At 45.3% G+C, this 16250-nt stretch overlaps 1 protein-coding gene across 4 annotated transcripts in view; it reads left to right on the top strand.

The window, feature by feature from the left end:
• The first annotated feature begins 4097 nt into the window (after positions 1–4097).
• Positions 4098–16250, top strand: part of RGS8 (regulator of G protein signaling 8) — a 47095-nt gene continuing 34942 nt past the window's right edge. For 2 of the 4 annotated variants that reach the window (XM_081193329.1, XM_081193328.1), the window contains exon 1: positions 4273–4504. In XM_081193329.1, coding sequence (XP_081049455.1) covers positions 4397–4504 — 108 coding nt within the window. In that variant the 5' untranslated portion in view covers positions 4273–4396. Of the gene's footprint in view, positions 4505–16250 lie in introns of all 4 variants that reach the window. The other 2 variants (XM_081193326.1, XM_081193327.1) reach the window with 2 other exon arrangements.

Here is a 16250-nt window from a genome sequence, read left to right as displayed (position 1 = left end):
TGGCTCAACCCAACTCCCAGCCTGCATCCTCATTTGCCAAAGCAGGGGGCAGGCTAGGATCCAGTTCCTGATAGGCAGCGGGGGCTTATGCCCCCAACACCTGTCAGGAAGGGCACTGAAGTTCAACATCCCTTGTCGGAGCCCCAGTGAAGCCTCTGCTGTCCCGCAATGCCGCCGCACCAAGAGGGAGGGAGTGGACTTGCCTAATTGCCCACATGGCTCTTTGTCCTGGAATTTCATGAGGTTCCCAGCCTAAACACTAAGAACTGAACTGACATATAAGCTATCATGACTGCTTATGCACACTTCCTGGTTTAGTAGTCTAATAAACTAAATAGAGTCTTTAAAAGAAATCTATATCCATTAAAAAGGTAAAGGTACCCCTGCCCGTACGGGCCAGTCTTGCCAGACTCTAGGGTTGTGCGCTCATCTCACTCTATAGGCCGGGAGCCAGCGCTGTCCGCAGACATTTCCGGGTCACGTGGCCAGCATGACAAGCTGCATCTGGCGAGCCAGCGCAGCACACAGAACACCGTTTACCTTCCCGCTGGTAAGCGGTCCCTATTTATCTACTTGCACTTTGACGTGCTTTCGAACTGCTAGGTGGGCAGGAGCTGGGACCGAACGATGGGAGCGCACCCCGCCGCGGGGATTCGAACCACCGACCTTGCGATCGGCAAGTCCTAGGCGCTGAGGTTTTACCCACAGCCCCACCCGCGTCCCTTTTTCTATATCCATTACCTTCTAGTAATTGAAGCATCAACAATACAGACATCTACTATTTACAGTACAGTGGTACCGCGGGTTACATATGCTTCAGGTTACATACACTTCAGGTTACAGACTCCGCTAACCCAGAAATAATACCTTAGGTTAAGAACGTTGCTTCAGGATGAGAACAGAAATCGTGCTCCGGCGGCGTGGCAGCAGCGGGAGGCCCCATTAGCTAAAGTGGTGCTTCAGGTTAAGAAGAGTTTCAGGTTAAGAACGGACCTCCGGAACGAATTAAGTACTTAACCTGAGGTACCACTGTATTTTAAAACAAACTATTGATGCAGCTGATCAAATTTAAACTTGAACATAAAATCTTGTTCTTTGGACTGTATACAACAGAGTTGATACTGACAGCCCTCTGGCAAAAAACCCCACATTGTATCCTCTTGATCTTATGTCCAAATAAAAGATGACCTTGTTGACCAAGCTGCAGAAAATGGTGCAGTGATCTTTGATGACCTGGCTATCAGCCAAGAATTGCATGATGCTCCTTCAACTCTTGGTGAGCTTACAAATACAATTTTACTGCACATCATGGTCAAGTTTGAAGCAAAGTGCAAGTTTTCAATTTGCCCTCTGATGAAGAAATGACCAGTCCATAATTTTAATGGTAGGTTTATTGTAGCTGTGAGAGACAGAATAACAACAGGAAAACCCCCAGAAATCCAGAAGACAAAAGTCAGAGATTGATGTGCATTATAATGAGTGAAATAAGTATTTGATCCCCTATCAACCAGCCAGATGTCAGGGTACCTGGTATCTTCACTGTATGTAAGGAGCTGAGATTAGAAGCACCTGCTGTAAGGGAGACGTCTTACCTGTAATCCCAGCACATTACAGTACCTGTACAAAAGACACCTGTCGACAGAAGCAATCAATCCAGCAGATTCCAAACTAGCCACCAAGACCAAAGAGCTGTCCAAGGATGTCAGGAACAAGACTGTAGACCTGCACAAGGCTGGATTGGGCTACAAGACTATTGCCAAGCAGCTTGGTGACAAGGTGACAACAGTTGGTGCAATAATTCACAAATGGAAGAACACAAAATAACTGTCAACCTCCCTCGGTCTGGAGATCCATGCAAGATCTCATCTTGTGGAGTTGCAATGATCAGGAGAACGGTGATGAGGCAGCCCAGAACTACATGGGGGGAACTTATCAATGATCTCAGGGCAGCTGGGACCATGTTGTTGTTGTTTAGTCGTGTCCGACTCTTCGTGACCCCCTGGACCAGAGCACGCCAGGCACTTCTGTCTTCCACTGCCTCCCGCAGTTTAGTCAAATTCATGCTGGTAGCTTCGAAAACACTATCCAACCATATCGTCCTCTGTCATCCCCTTCTCCTTGTGCCCTCCATCTTTCCAAACATCAAGGTCTTTTCCAGGGAGTCTTCTCTTCTCATGAGGTGGCCAAAGTATTGGAGTCTCAGCTTCAGGATCTGTCCTTCCAGTGAGCACTCAGGGCTGATTTCCTTAAGAATGGATAGGTTTGATCTTCTTGCAGTCCACGGGACTCTCAAGAGTCTCCTCCAGCACCAGAATTCAAAAGCATCAATTCTTCGGCAATCAGCCTTCTTTATGGTCCAGCTCTCACTTCCATACATCACTACTGGGAAAACCATAGCTTGAACTATTCGGACCTTTGTTGGCAAGGTGATGTCTCTGCTGGGACCATAGTCACCCTGAAAACAGTTGGTAACACTCTACGCTGTGAAGGACTGAGATCTTGCAGAGCCCGCAAGGCCCCCTTGCTCAAGACAGCACATGTACAGGCCCGTCTGCAGTTTGCCAGTGCACATCTGAATGACCCAGAGGAGAAGTGGGTGAAAGTGTTTGTGGTCAAATGAGACCAAAATTGAGCTCTTTGGCATCAACTCCAAAAGGAGGAGGAGGAATGCTGCCTATGACCCCAAGAACAGCATCCCCACTGTCAAACATGGAGGGGGACATATTATGCTTTGGGGGTGTTTTTCTGCTAAGGGGACAGGACACCTTCACCTCATCGAAGGGACGATGGACGGGTCCATGTATCATCAAATCTTGGGTGAGCACCTCCTTCCCTCAGCCAGGGCATTGAAAATGGGTCAAGGATGGGTATTCCAGCATGACAATGACCCAAAACACACAAAGGCCAAGGCACCCTTAAAGGAGTGGCTCAAGAAGCAGCACATTAAGGTCCTGGAGTGTCCTAGCCAGTCTCCAGACCTTAATCCCATCAAAAATTTGTGGAGGGAGCTGAAGGTTCAAGTAGCTACACATCAGCCTCGAAATCTTACTGACTTGGAGAGGATCTGCAAAGAGAAGGAGGACAAAATACCTCCTGAGATGTGTGCAAACCTGGTGGCCACCTACAAGAAACATCAGACCTCTGTCATTGCCAACAAGGGTTTTGCCACCAAGTACTAAGTTATCTTTTGCAAAGGGATCAAATACTTATTTCACTCATTATAATGCACATCAATCTCTGACTTTTGTCTTCTGGGGGTTTTCCCTGTTGTTACCGGTATTCTGTTTCTCACAGATACAGTAAACCTACCATTAAAATTATGGACTGGTCATTTCTTCGTCAGAGGGCAAACGGGCAAATTTAGCAGGGGATCAAATACTTTCCCCCCCTCACTGTATGTTAGAGGCTCATTTATATTTTGGGAATGATGCGTGTTTTTATGTAGCTGCATTGTTTTCTACTTTCTGGATGCCCCATGATCATATTATAAAGTAGTTGTGTTCCGTGTTATAAATCAAGCACTGCTAGGATTGTTTCTTTTTTGTTTTCCAATGTATTTCTTATCAATTAATTTTTTGGTGCAAGCAAATTTTTATTCTGAAAGTGTGGTGAAGAGAAAACAGTTTGAGAACCACTGGGCTAGGCGGACCCCTGCTGGAGACCTTGGAGCTGCAAGCTGAAACAGACAAATCTGGGTCATATAGACAATATTCTGCTTCAATATAAGGCCAGATTCCTATGAAACACTGTTTTAATTAGATGCCTGAGGCCGGTGCTGACAGCACGCACTGGTCTGGAGCATCCATGCAGCCCAGATTATTCTCCCTGCTGTTCTGAGGAGAAGCACGGTGTGAATTCCTCCTCCTGCTCACACAAAGGGATAATCCAGCAGCCATGGAACAGCCAGCTTAGAAACATAAATCAAAGCATCTCTGTTTGCTTATGTGCCTTTTTGCTTTTCTGGCAAAGCTGGACTTGAAATCCCAGCAAACAGGAAGGTGAAACCCTCCAACTCACCCCCACACCCTGCGGGCAATTCAGGGATCCTTTTGGGATGAGCCTACCCTCCCTCTTCCAAACATTGTGCACATGAAACGGCTGAATTTTGCGGGAGTGAGCCTCAGGCAGGCGGGAGTCAGTCTGCTGGAATAATGAGAACGAGTCAGGCTGTGAGCCTGTGCTATCCTGCCCAGTCCTCTTGTGCATTTCAATTCTCTGTGCACACATCTGAGGGAGCATCCTCTCCCTGCTCTCTTTCTTTCGTCCCCCCACCTCCCTCCTTTTCCACCAGCTCTTCTTCAGGAGCCGCAGAGCTAAGAAGCCAAACTCAGCAGCATGCTCCCGAGGCTGCCGTAGACAGAGCAGTGGTCAGGCTGGCCACCCTTCAAGCTCTCCGATGTACCGGGAGGCCGCAGTCTCTGTCGTCCAGGGCCTCAGTGAGCCGTGCCCACCCAGCGCCAGCCCAACCCAAGCAGCCTCTGCAGTGCGGACCGCTAAGAGACAGGTAGGAGGTGGGTGCTTGTGGTTGTGACAAGGAAGCTGCCTGGTGTGGCGGCCTTTGCAACAGGGCGGCAGACCTCTTGGTCAAATGTAATCTCCTCAGCGGTGGCATTTGGGGATGTTGGCCTCTCGCCAATTTCTGTGGGGCAGTGGGCCTGAATGGGTGGGTAAGGGAGGGGTGCATGGGCCTTCTTCAGCTGTCACCCTCCATTACCATCACTTTAGTGGATTTCCTCTCAGTATGTTAATTGGTGTGTAGCCTCTCCAGGATGACTGAAGGAAAGAGAGAGAGAGAGAGAGAGAGAGAGAGAGAGAGAGAGAGAGAGAGAGATGCTCATTTGCCAAGGACAGTCCTGCTCATGCACAAACCTCTTCTTCAGAGCTGATAGCATACACGGCCCCAAAGTATACTGCTTTTCTGGGAAGTATCTGTGGTGGTAGGTGAACCGCAGGTTTCCAAAAAATAGCTAAAAAAAATAAGAGGAGTAGGATTAACACAGTACTAAAAACCCCCAAGAATGACAGTGAGCTCTACAAGTTACAGACAGGTTGTTTTTCCCCTGCCTGGCTGCTGCTGTTGCGATAAATGGGAGTGATTAGCAGCAGCAGCATAGATTTGGCTTCTCCTCCCTCATTTCTCCTTTTTTAAATTGTTGAATGAAAGGCAAGTGGGCTGCAGAATCAGTGGCAGTTCACCAAGGGACAGTGACAGCTTGCAGATAAAAGGAAGTAGAAGACTGACTGGAAGGTGCTGGCGAGGCTAAATCACTGAGCAGGCTGCTTCTTTAGTGCCTTAGATCATAGGTGACTGGCAAATGTTGCATGGATATCCATGGCCGAAAGAACCAAGACAGACACATTTCTTCCCCAAATCAGTGGCAGGGAAGAGACTGGCCACCAAATACGCTGCATCTGTTCCTAATTTTATGGCTTCCTCACATGCAGGGTTGCTAATTTTGAATTACAGGGTTCTTGTGTCTTTAAGAGTGGGTGACAAGCAGGAATTCAGCAAGGTAAATTTCCCCCACCACTTCCATCTTCATGCTGAGAAAAGCTTCATTGGGTGAATTTCCAGTATTCATGTTGCAACTGTTAAAGTTACCAGAAAGCAATTGAGCAATCCTGTTCACCCTCATAATCAAGACTCCTGCTCTTTGAAAACAACAATGGCAACAAGTACAACCCTCTCTCGGTAACGGGCCGTTCACATCCAGATACTGTAGTGTAATCAAGACATGGAGCCCAAAGGCGTCTTTTGCCCATGAAGAGACGGGACTATGCTGGGCGCCTGAGTTCTCCATGACTGTCAGTGAATTCCCTGAGATAAAGTAAACGGGAGACAAACACTTCATCTATTACGTAAGAGTATTGGAGGAGCCCGTCTTGCCCAGCATCCTGCATGCAGGGGATGAGTACAGCATTGCTCTCCTGCTTGAGGTATCTGCATACTGCATCTGATACTGGAGGTAATAGAGCCCACATGACTGGCAGCCATCAATAGTCTTATACACCATGGAAGTGCTGGTGTTGACCTATAAAGCCTTAAATGGTTCAGGACTGCAATACCTCAAGGATCGCCTCTCTCCATACAAACTGCAGTCATCCTCTGAGGCTCTTCTTCATGGGCCTCCTCCATGAGAGGTCTGGAGGGGGGCAACCCAAGAGCGGCCCTTTTCCAGAGTGGCTCCCCTTTTGTGGAATGCTCTCCCCAGGGAGACTGCCCTGGTGCCTTCACCAGGCAAAAACATCCCTCTTCTCCCATAATTAAGCGATTTTAAACTGGGGTGGGGGGTGGGGGTATTGTTTTTGTTTGTTACTATATTATATATTTTTGTGGTTTTAGATTGTAAACCGCCTTGTGTTCCTCAGATGTAGGGTGGTATAGAAATTGAATAAATAAATACAATTGAAAATGTCCAGTCCCTTTTTGAAGCTGTTCAATTTGTTGGCCACTTCTATGGCAACCATCTTGTGCTAGCTAATGCCATATTGAGGCCGGGAGTGGGGGAAACTGACCTGGGTTATTTCCTCCAGCCCATGGGTCTGTCAGATGGGGGGGGGGGGTCCTACCTGACATCACAATTTTGTCAAGGTACCCATTTTCAGATTCACTGTGTGGATGGAAGCCCCAATAATCAAGCCCTGACAACCAGCTGATGTTAGGGCTTCAGAGCACATGGCACTGCGCAAACTCCAACCGCCTGTTGCCGATCAGCTGGCTGGTGGTGCCTGCAACCTGCTTTTGGCCCCTCTATGTCTTTATCCGCCCCACAGCTGACTTCATATATGATTTTGGGTATAGAGCAGGTGACCATGCCTTGGCCAAAACAGTCTTGCAAACCAAACTTTAGGTATCTGATGAAGACTCTCTCTCTCTAATTATTAATAATAATATTTTTTCTCCTTTGTGGCTCTTTTGTACACCACTTAGAAACCATAGTGTAACGCAGTATATAATAATGAATAAATATTCCTTGCCATTGGCTTAGCCATGGGGGGTGGGAAGGAGCAAATCCCTTCCAACTCTTCAGTTCTATAATTTTATGATTCCATTCCTTTTGTCTGTCCTGAATCTTCCACCGTTCAGTTTGGCTAGATGACTCCTGGCTCTTAGATGATGAGAGGAAGAGAAGCCCCTCTCTGCTCTCTTTCCCCACGCCCTGTGTAATTCCTTTCTCATGCTCCTACTTAAACATTCTTTTCCAAAACAATGGACCCTTTACTCCTGGGGCACTGCTCCACCCCCTTGTTTTGTTCGCCCCTTTCTGCACTTTTTCTAGCTGTACAATATCCTTTTTGAGGTGACAATTTGTAACAGCATTATGATCCTGGCGGATTTTATTTTCAGTTCCTTTCCTAAGCCTGGACTTCTCTTTTAAAGAGAATTTTAAAGTGGCCACCACTAGCAGCTCTTGGGGGAGTGAAATCCATAGTGTCGCTATACAGCGTGTGGAGACGTGCTTTCTTTTGCCTCTCCTGAATCTTCCAACATTCAGCTTCACTGGATGCTCCTGAGTTCCAGCAATATCTCTAAGAAAATTCCCTATGTTGTAACCTTTTCTTGTAGAGGAGTCACTTTGCTCCTTTCATTATTTCGGTTGCCCTCTTCCGAGCCTTTTCCACCACTGTAATGTCCTCTTTGAGCTGAGGGGACCAGAATTGTACAGAGTTCTTTGATGTGTGGTCGCATCATAGATTTGCATAATGGCATTATGATGGCTGGCAGTCTTAATTTTCAATTCCTTTCTTAATTATCCCTAGCGTGGCATCTTAATTGAGCCATCCACTATGACCACAAGGTCTCATTCCTGGTCAGTCGTCACCAGTTCAGACCCCATGAGAAATTAGGGCCACACACACACTAACCTGTTTCTAGTACAAAAATGCCTTTTATTAATCCGGAATCATTCTTGCTCATCTGCAACATGCTGCTTTAAATCTAAATTGATTGAAAATTGTTCTGTCCACAAAAATTGATGTGGTTACATGATACCCATTTGAAAATCCTATAGAATCATAGAATCATAGAGTTGGAAGAGACCACAAGGGCCATCGAGTCCAACCCCCTGCCAAGCAGGAAACACCATCAGAGCACTCCTGACATATCCTCCCCTTGGTTAGGTTATCATATTTTTCTCTTTCTGCACATACCCCAGATGAATAAAGAAGGAAGTGTTAGAAGTTGCAATCTTGGTATACACCCACCCACAATTTCATTGGGCTGGTGTGGATGTGTGCACACACAGACACACACTTTGCCAGAGTTGCCTATATATGTTTTCATGTGCTTTCAAATGGATGCACTGTGGGGTAACACAGAATCAAGCTGCAATGAACTTTTGTTTTCAGAACAAATCCAGATTCTCAAGAAGTGCTTTCCAGGAGCAAAAACTATGCAATAGATCTAGATTGTGCATTGACTCCATAGAAATATTTGGTCTCCATTGATCCTGTTATCAAATGTTATGTGTGCACAGTTTATAATTTTTTTATCCCCATTCACCTCACTTTACCCTTAGAATCATAGAATCATAGAGTTGGAAGAGACCACAAGGGCCATCGAGTCCAACCCCCTGCCAAGCAGGAAACACCATCAGAGCACTCCTGACATATGGTTGTCAAGCCTCTGCTTAAAGACCTCCAAAGGAGGAGACTCCACCACACTCCTTGGCAGCAAATTCCACTGTCGAACAGCTCTTACTGTCAGGAAGTTCTTCCTAATGTTTAGGTGGAATCTTCTTTCTTGTAGTTTGGATCCATTGCTCCGTGTCCGCTTCTCTGGAGCAGCAGAAAACAACCTTTCTCCCTCCTCTATGTGACATCCTTTTATATATTTGAACATGGCTATCATATCACCCCTTAACCTCCTCTTCTCCAGGCTAAACATGCCCAGCTCCCTTAGCCGTTCCTCATAAGGCATCGTTTCCAGGCCTTTGACCATTTTGGTTGCCCTCCTCTGGACACGTTCAAGTTTGTCAGTGTCCTTCTTGAACTGTGGTGCCCAGAACTGGACACAGTACTCCAGGTGAGGTCTGACCAGAGCAGAATACAGTGGCACTATTACTTCCCTTGATCTAGATGCTATACTCCTATTGATGCAGCCCAGAATTGCATTGGCTTTTTTAGCTGCCCTTGCTTACATTGAATCACATTTACCATCTCCAGTTTGGAGAGATCCTTTGATTTGGTACCATCAACAAACTTCAATGCATTCAATCTTAATTGTGCTATTTCCCTTCCAGTTTGCATTTATTTTTTAATCTTGATTTGCAAACTTTCATGAATGTTCAGGGTCATTCACTCCCCTTCAGTTCAGCTGCAGGCTTTTTGTGTCATTTATTTGGTGCCTGCAACAAACAGCACCGAATTCAGTTATGTATTTGCTTTCATTCCATTTGTTTTGTTTTTCATTAGATTTGTGAAAACTTCTATTTAAGCCCCTCCCTCCACTCTTGCTGGATGTGTGGTGTGCATGTGGTGGTTGCTTTTATTCATTTCCATTTCCTCACCCCCTGCTCACTTTTAGCTTTCTTGTTCAAAATTTCAATATGAGTAGGAAAATAAGAGTACCCCTAAACATATTTTTAGTAAAAAACCACTGGGTATTGTGCATTGTCTTAAAATAAGGTGCAACAGTTAATGCAATTTGCTAGAACATTATGAAATCAGCTGTGGGGCAGAACCCAGCAATTTTTGGTGGATCTAGGCTTGAGCCTCATGAGTTTGGGTCGTTCAGTACAAAAAACTGTTCATTAATCCATTCATTTTTTTATTATTTAAATGGCTGGAGGGAACAACCTTGCAGTCTCTTTCTTTCTTTCTTTCTTTCTTTCTTTCTTTCTTTCTTTCTTTCTTTCTTTCTTTCTTTCTTTCTTTCTTTCTCTTCCTTCCTTCCTTCCTTCCTTCCTTCCTTCCTTCCTTCCTTCCTTCCTTCCTTCCTTCCTTCCTTCCTTCCTTCCTATGGCAGCATCTAAATAGTGCATTTATGACTGCAGCTTGAGGACTACCAGTAGGTTGTGAGCTTAAGAAATGTCTGTTCTTTGGTTATACCCCCCCCCTGCGAGTTTAAGATCTTTCAGATGTTTCACAACAAGCTCCATTTTTCTCCCAAGGAGGGTGCATTACAGACATTGATGTATTGACAGCCGCAGCAGCAACATGAGTCTGGCAAGCTGTGGGAAGAGGTTAATGTTATTGTACTCGACAGCTGAAAGTCAGGCTCTGCCTCTGCCCTGCGCTTGCTCTGTTCCACTCACATTCCCTTCTCTCCAAGCAAACCCATCAACACATTTGTCCCCATGAAGCTTAGCTACTCTCCTTGAATAGGGCACCCCCAATTCTCAAAGGGGAATGCACTAAAAAGGTGGAGGGCTTTTCCATTTATCATCTTCACTGCTGCTACTAACTGCTTTTCAGATGGGGAAGACCTGGATTTGAGATCCAGGTTTTGCCGCTGGGGGAAGCTGAGGATCACACTACGTGTCATGTGCAGCTTGCAGGGACATCTCCTGTTCTTCTTTCATTCAGGGGCGAGAACGTAGCTATTTGCCAAATACTGCATTTTAAGAATATTTAGACCAGGGTGGTCCAACTTCTCACACCAAGTGGGCTGCAAGAGGACTTTGACACAGAGCCCACGGGCTCCACCCTGCCTTGTCACGCGGGAGGGGGAGTCAGGCCAACATTTGATGCCTCTCCCCCCCCCCCCAGCCTGTATTCAAAATTCACCAGGCGCATTCTGTACCTAGCTATGAGCCACTTGCGAGCAAATGAATCTTTATTCAACATTCAACACATATTTACACAACAATCTTCCCATATTACAGTTTATGCACAAATATTACACAAAAAAGAAAAATACAATGAAAAAGAAAGAATAAAATAAAAATAAAGAATGAAAACAAGAAGGATAAATTAAACTTCTGATTATTCTCAAGAAACAGAATCTCATTTGTTAATTTTACACAGTATCATATTATTATACTTTGTTTCCTTTATTTCATTCAAAGAGATATTCTTGGGTTTATTATCTGTACATTACAAGAGTTAGGAGGTTTTTGCTATCATAATAGGTTTTCAGATATTCTTTAAATACTATCCATTCTTTATTCACCTTCTGCACTGAGTACCCTCTAACTGTCCCTGTCATTATTTCCAATTGGACGTATTCTGTCATTTTAACTGCCATTCTAACTTTGAAGGTGTAATTTCACTCTTCTAATTCGTTTCAACCAGAATCCTGGCAGAAGATGTTGTGTACATAAAAAGTGGTCTTACTTCTTTCTTAATTTCATTTGATGTTATCCCTCATAGAAAGGCCTCCGGTCTTTTTGTGAATGGGAATTTGACTATCTTTTTTTAATTCATTGTATACAATATCCCAAAACTCTTTAATTTTTTCACATTCCCACCACATATGCATGTATGAACCTCTCCCCTTTTCACATCTCCAACAAATTTCAGATCTATTCTTATATAGTTTGGCCAGTTTGGCCGGGGTGAGGTGCCACCGGTAGAGCATTTTCGCAACATTTTCTCTTAGATTATAACACACTGTAAATCTATCGCCTCTTATTTTAAATTTATCTCTTAAAGAAATTTTTAAAATATTTGGATGACATTCAAGCCTAATGTCAAAAATGCTTGTGTTATTAAAAGCTCTCCCATAGAAGCTGCCTCATCACATCTGCGAGGATAAACAACTCCCCGCCCTTGGAAAGCTCTGTGGTCATTTGAGCAGGAATTTTCCATAACCCTCTCCTCTTGCCTCAAAAGAGGCTTTTTAAAATATTGGCCCTTGTGAAATGCAATTCTCTTTATTGTCCATTTAATCACATTTGCCACAGTGCCTGTATCAACACATGGGCACTGTTTTGTTCCTGATTTAATGCAACCCTGACCTGGGAAAACATAAAAGGGAAAATATTAGTCCATAATCATAGCTGGGCTTCCCAGTGGGCGACCTTCTGCATTAACAACCTGCTGGCAGGAAGTCAAAGCAATCAGGCTGTGGACACCATGACCCAAAAGAGTTCTTCAAGTATAAATAATTTTGCTTATTAAACTTTTGAAAAACATGTTTTAAATTACCTTTTGGAATCAGCACATAAAATTCAGCCTCCACCCGACCCATGTCTCCCTGACTGCTGAAGCCCAGTTCTCAGGGCCAAAGTAGATGCTGTTTGGGAGATCTGTGATCAGCTGTTCCACCATCTATTCTGCCTTTGAAAGCAGCCAGTGAGGGAAGAAGGTTTGGGATGGGAGCCATGCATTGGAGCAGTGCGGTGCATGGCATTTCTCCAGTTTCAGTCCCCCTCACCTGCTGCTTTTTGCCATGGCTCTCCATGGGTAGGAAAGAGGTAGGCATCTGCAGCTAAGAGCTCTTTGGGGAGGCAGTTAAATCAAGGAAATGGCATGGAGGGAAAGGATTAAGCGCCATTTCCCTACTGTTGCAACCCTGGTTTTAATCTCCCCCTGGTTGCTTTCAGGCACATACATGCCGTCTCTGATTTTGCCCTCAGTGAGGCAGGAAATGTGTATGCCTGGGCTGTGCCACCTTGGACCATAAGAGGGGGCTCATAGGACTGAATACTTGTCCAGCTACACACCAATTTTCTACATATTGTGGGTTATGTGTGGGGGTTTTGTATACTTATGCAGTCAGGTGATCTTTCACTTTTCATCTGAAGTGATATAGCCCAGACTCAGGGTTATCATCATAGTGGGAAGTAGGCCTAAGCCTATGCCCACTTGCCCCAACTTCATCCCTTTCTACCCATAAGCCATGGGCTTCTCCCATTCCTCTCCTTCCCTCAGAATCCAGTCACTTACAAACAAGGAGTTGGAAGGGGATTCACTGTATGTGCGCTTCCCTTGGGAACGGTCCTGTCAGGCGTGAGCCAGCAGTAAATCACACCATGCAAGTTGAAGTTAACTCTTTATTAGCAAAAAACACCATCAACACAGGAGTGTCAGACCTAATGATCACAGTCAAAATGTATAAAAATATAAAATAAAAATTGTCCAGTAGCACCTTAGAGACCAACTAAGTTTGTTCTTGGTGTAAGCTTTCATGTGCATGCACACTTCTTCAGATACCAGCAAGCACACGAAAGCTTATACCAAGAACAAACTGAGTTGGTCTCTAAGGTGCTACTGGACAATTTATATATATATATTTTGACTGCGTCAGACCAACACGGCTACCTACCTGAATCTAATGATCACAGCAACTCATCCCCAGCAGGTCTTGCCCCTATTAAGCAGTTGTTGTTCAATAACAACTGTAGGATTACCTCTGGTCTGCAGGCCCACAAGGCCGTTTTGGGGAAGCCATGCCCACCCAACTTACACCTGGTGTCATACATGATGTCAGATGAAGGGCTTCAAAGGAACAATCTGGGAGCTTAAAGTGAGCACCTTTCAGAGCTTTTATGTGACTGAGGTTTTGTGCAGGGCTGACACTGAACTTTAGTCGCTCCCAACCTAAGACCAACACCCTCTCAACCTGTTGTTTGCCACTGTTGCTGCAGCCAGTCACTGACCTCACCACCAACAGTTATGTTATAGTAGTAGGTGGTGGTGCTTGGCTCTGACCTATGGTGGGTTCACCATGTTAAATTACCAAAAATGCAATGGCCAACCAAACATTGGGCTGGGGACTGCATTTTGGGTAGACATGGCAGGTGTCTGGGTACGTTCCCATTCAAAAGCACAGCCATACCCATCACTAAAACACATCTGGTGGCCTGGGGATGTTTGAGGTGAGTGACTGGTGGTCAGTTGGTGAGGGATCCTGCTGAATCCCTTGGCAGGTGCCCAATCTTGACGCCACCCCTGACGCCAACTCCGGTTTTATGCTAGCATTTTATCTCATTCTATGGCTCTGCTGTGCCTTATTTTATTGTGTTTCATGATGATTCATTGTTTTAAAATTGTGGCCTTTATCATCTTACATTTAGCTGTTCTGAGTGCACTGCTGAAGCATAGCCTATAAACATTCTGAATAAATAAAACAATACTTATATAAATATATCAGTTTGGTAGGCAGCTTATCTCTGATGCCTGCCTTGGGACTCAACTTTTGCTGCCACTGGGATCAACAATGGAAAAGGGTTGGGGAGAAAGAATAGCATGACAAAAGATCTGAACATTTTTGAGAGTGGGGACTGGAAAAAAGGCAGTCACAGCGTTTGGAGGGCAAGATATACTCTATCTCATACCTGAAAATATTTACAATTATGCTATATAAAATTGTTTGGTTGCCATTTGCCACCAGGCAGATCCCCTGGAAGTGCATTACCTGAGATTCCCAGTGCTCAGGAGGCCTCAGCACCCTGCAGAGATTCCTCTCTCTCCTCAGCATAAATTATGAAAAGGAAACAAAGGAATGCATATCTGCTGGATGTATATAATTCATATGAGTGAAAGCATTCATATTTTCTTGATGGAAGATTAGATTTCCAGGGCACAGAATGTTGATTGGCACCAAGTGTATACGGCCCTGATTCTTTGGGTGCTTCTAGATGACCCATTTATTGAGCATTTATTCTGATTTGTCTGTAGCATACTCTCCAACATTCATCAGATGGAAGTAGGGACATTCTATTCTACATCAGTATCACTGCTTGAGCAAAAGCTATTGAAGGAAACACACAAAACTGCAGGATTTAAGCTAAGGTTACCAGATTTTTTTCAATGAATCTGGGGACACTTTTCAACTTCAGTCAAATTCAGTGGCTTTTGTCAGGGGACTGATTTGTAGATTTGGGGACTGTCCCCAGGAAACGGGGACAACTGGTAACCTTACTTTAAGCACAGACTAGAGGGGGAAAGGAAACCCCAAATACAGCTATCTGTGTGTGTGGAGGCTGCGTGATATGCATTGATGAGTATTTTGGAAGCATGGTAACTTTGAACAACCATTATTGTTGTGATATGGAGCATCCCAGTGCTTATTTCAGGGTCCAGGGACATATAAACCTTTGAGTTTGGGGATATATAAACTTCCTCTTTTTTTTGCGTGTTCAGACCCAGAGACCTCCCCTCTAAATAAATTCACACTTGACTCAAATTTTAGCTTGGTTTTTTGGCAGAATTTAGACCACAACTTTATTGGTTACAGAAAGTGACTGGTTGCTTAGGCTCTGGTTCGACTAGCTCCCTGCCATGCAGATAGCGCTGACCCAGGGTACCAGCATAGGTCAGTCAAGGGTGAACAGCTGGATAAGTGGAAAGCCGGGAACGGGCTAACTCCGCCACCCAAATGCCCCCCTGGACTCAGGCATGGGCACAACCCTCTCTCAGGGGATGACCAAACCATCAAGTCCCTGAATTCCTTTAACGGAATACCCTTCACATAGGGATGGCGAGAGTGTTCTCCCATCCCTATCACCTGAACCAGAGCCTATCTGCAACCTTACAAGTTGCGACGATTTGCTGCGCGGCAGGCGAAACCCAAATGGCATCAGCCAAGTGGGGAAAATTCCTGCCGTGCCCCTGTCCCAATGACAGATGACACATGACGGCATAACAAGGTCAAGCGCGCAAGCCCTAAAAGTAGGGAGAGGTGGGCAGGTGTTCCAATGCACACAACAAAGGGGAAAGTTCTGGGTCACGTGCATGTGTATATATAGGTCCCTTGATCCATTTGGACTGCGCCCCATTGGCCAGATTGAACCCAACATCAAGGGACCTACCAATCGGGTGGCTGACCAATTTTACCCACCCACAACACAGGGGATTGGTCTCCAGGTCTCACCGCAACACGTGCTCTCTTTTAGGGAGGACACAATTTAATGTTTCAAATTTCTGAGCAAATTAGGAATGTGTAAACAGCCGCAGCATCCTAGTGCTGTGGTGAATTCTGAATGGATCAGCTACATAGGCACCACCCGCCTCCCCGGGACCACCTGCCTCAGCTGCTTTGGGAGTCCCCCTCACCCAAATGCACAAAACAAGATTTCAGAAGGCACTATCAATTCAGCTCATGAGAAAGATCAATGCTTCCCCCCCATCCACATGAGAAGTCAGGCAGGAAGGGGCTTTGGAGGGAGGCATTATTGCTTCGGAGGACCCCTCCCCATCTCCTCAAATCCCTTTCCTCTCTAGTAATCTAGTCCAGTTTATTTTAAGCCACAGAGAGAGCCAAGCTGCAGGATCAGATCCAGCTCTCTCTGCATCTCTCTCAAAGCAGGAGCCAAAGAGAAAATGGCCACTACACATACACAGGGGGTGGCAGCTCAGTGACA

Source organism: Podarcis bocagei (assembly GCF_964188305.1).
Source record: "Podarcis bocagei genome assembly, chromosome: 5".
Classification (NCBI taxonomy): domain Eukaryota; kingdom Metazoa; phylum Chordata; class Lepidosauria; order Squamata; family Lacertidae; genus Podarcis; species Podarcis bocagei.
Note: the sequence above shows the minus strand (reverse complement) of the source record. Positions and strands in the feature narration are given on the sequence as shown.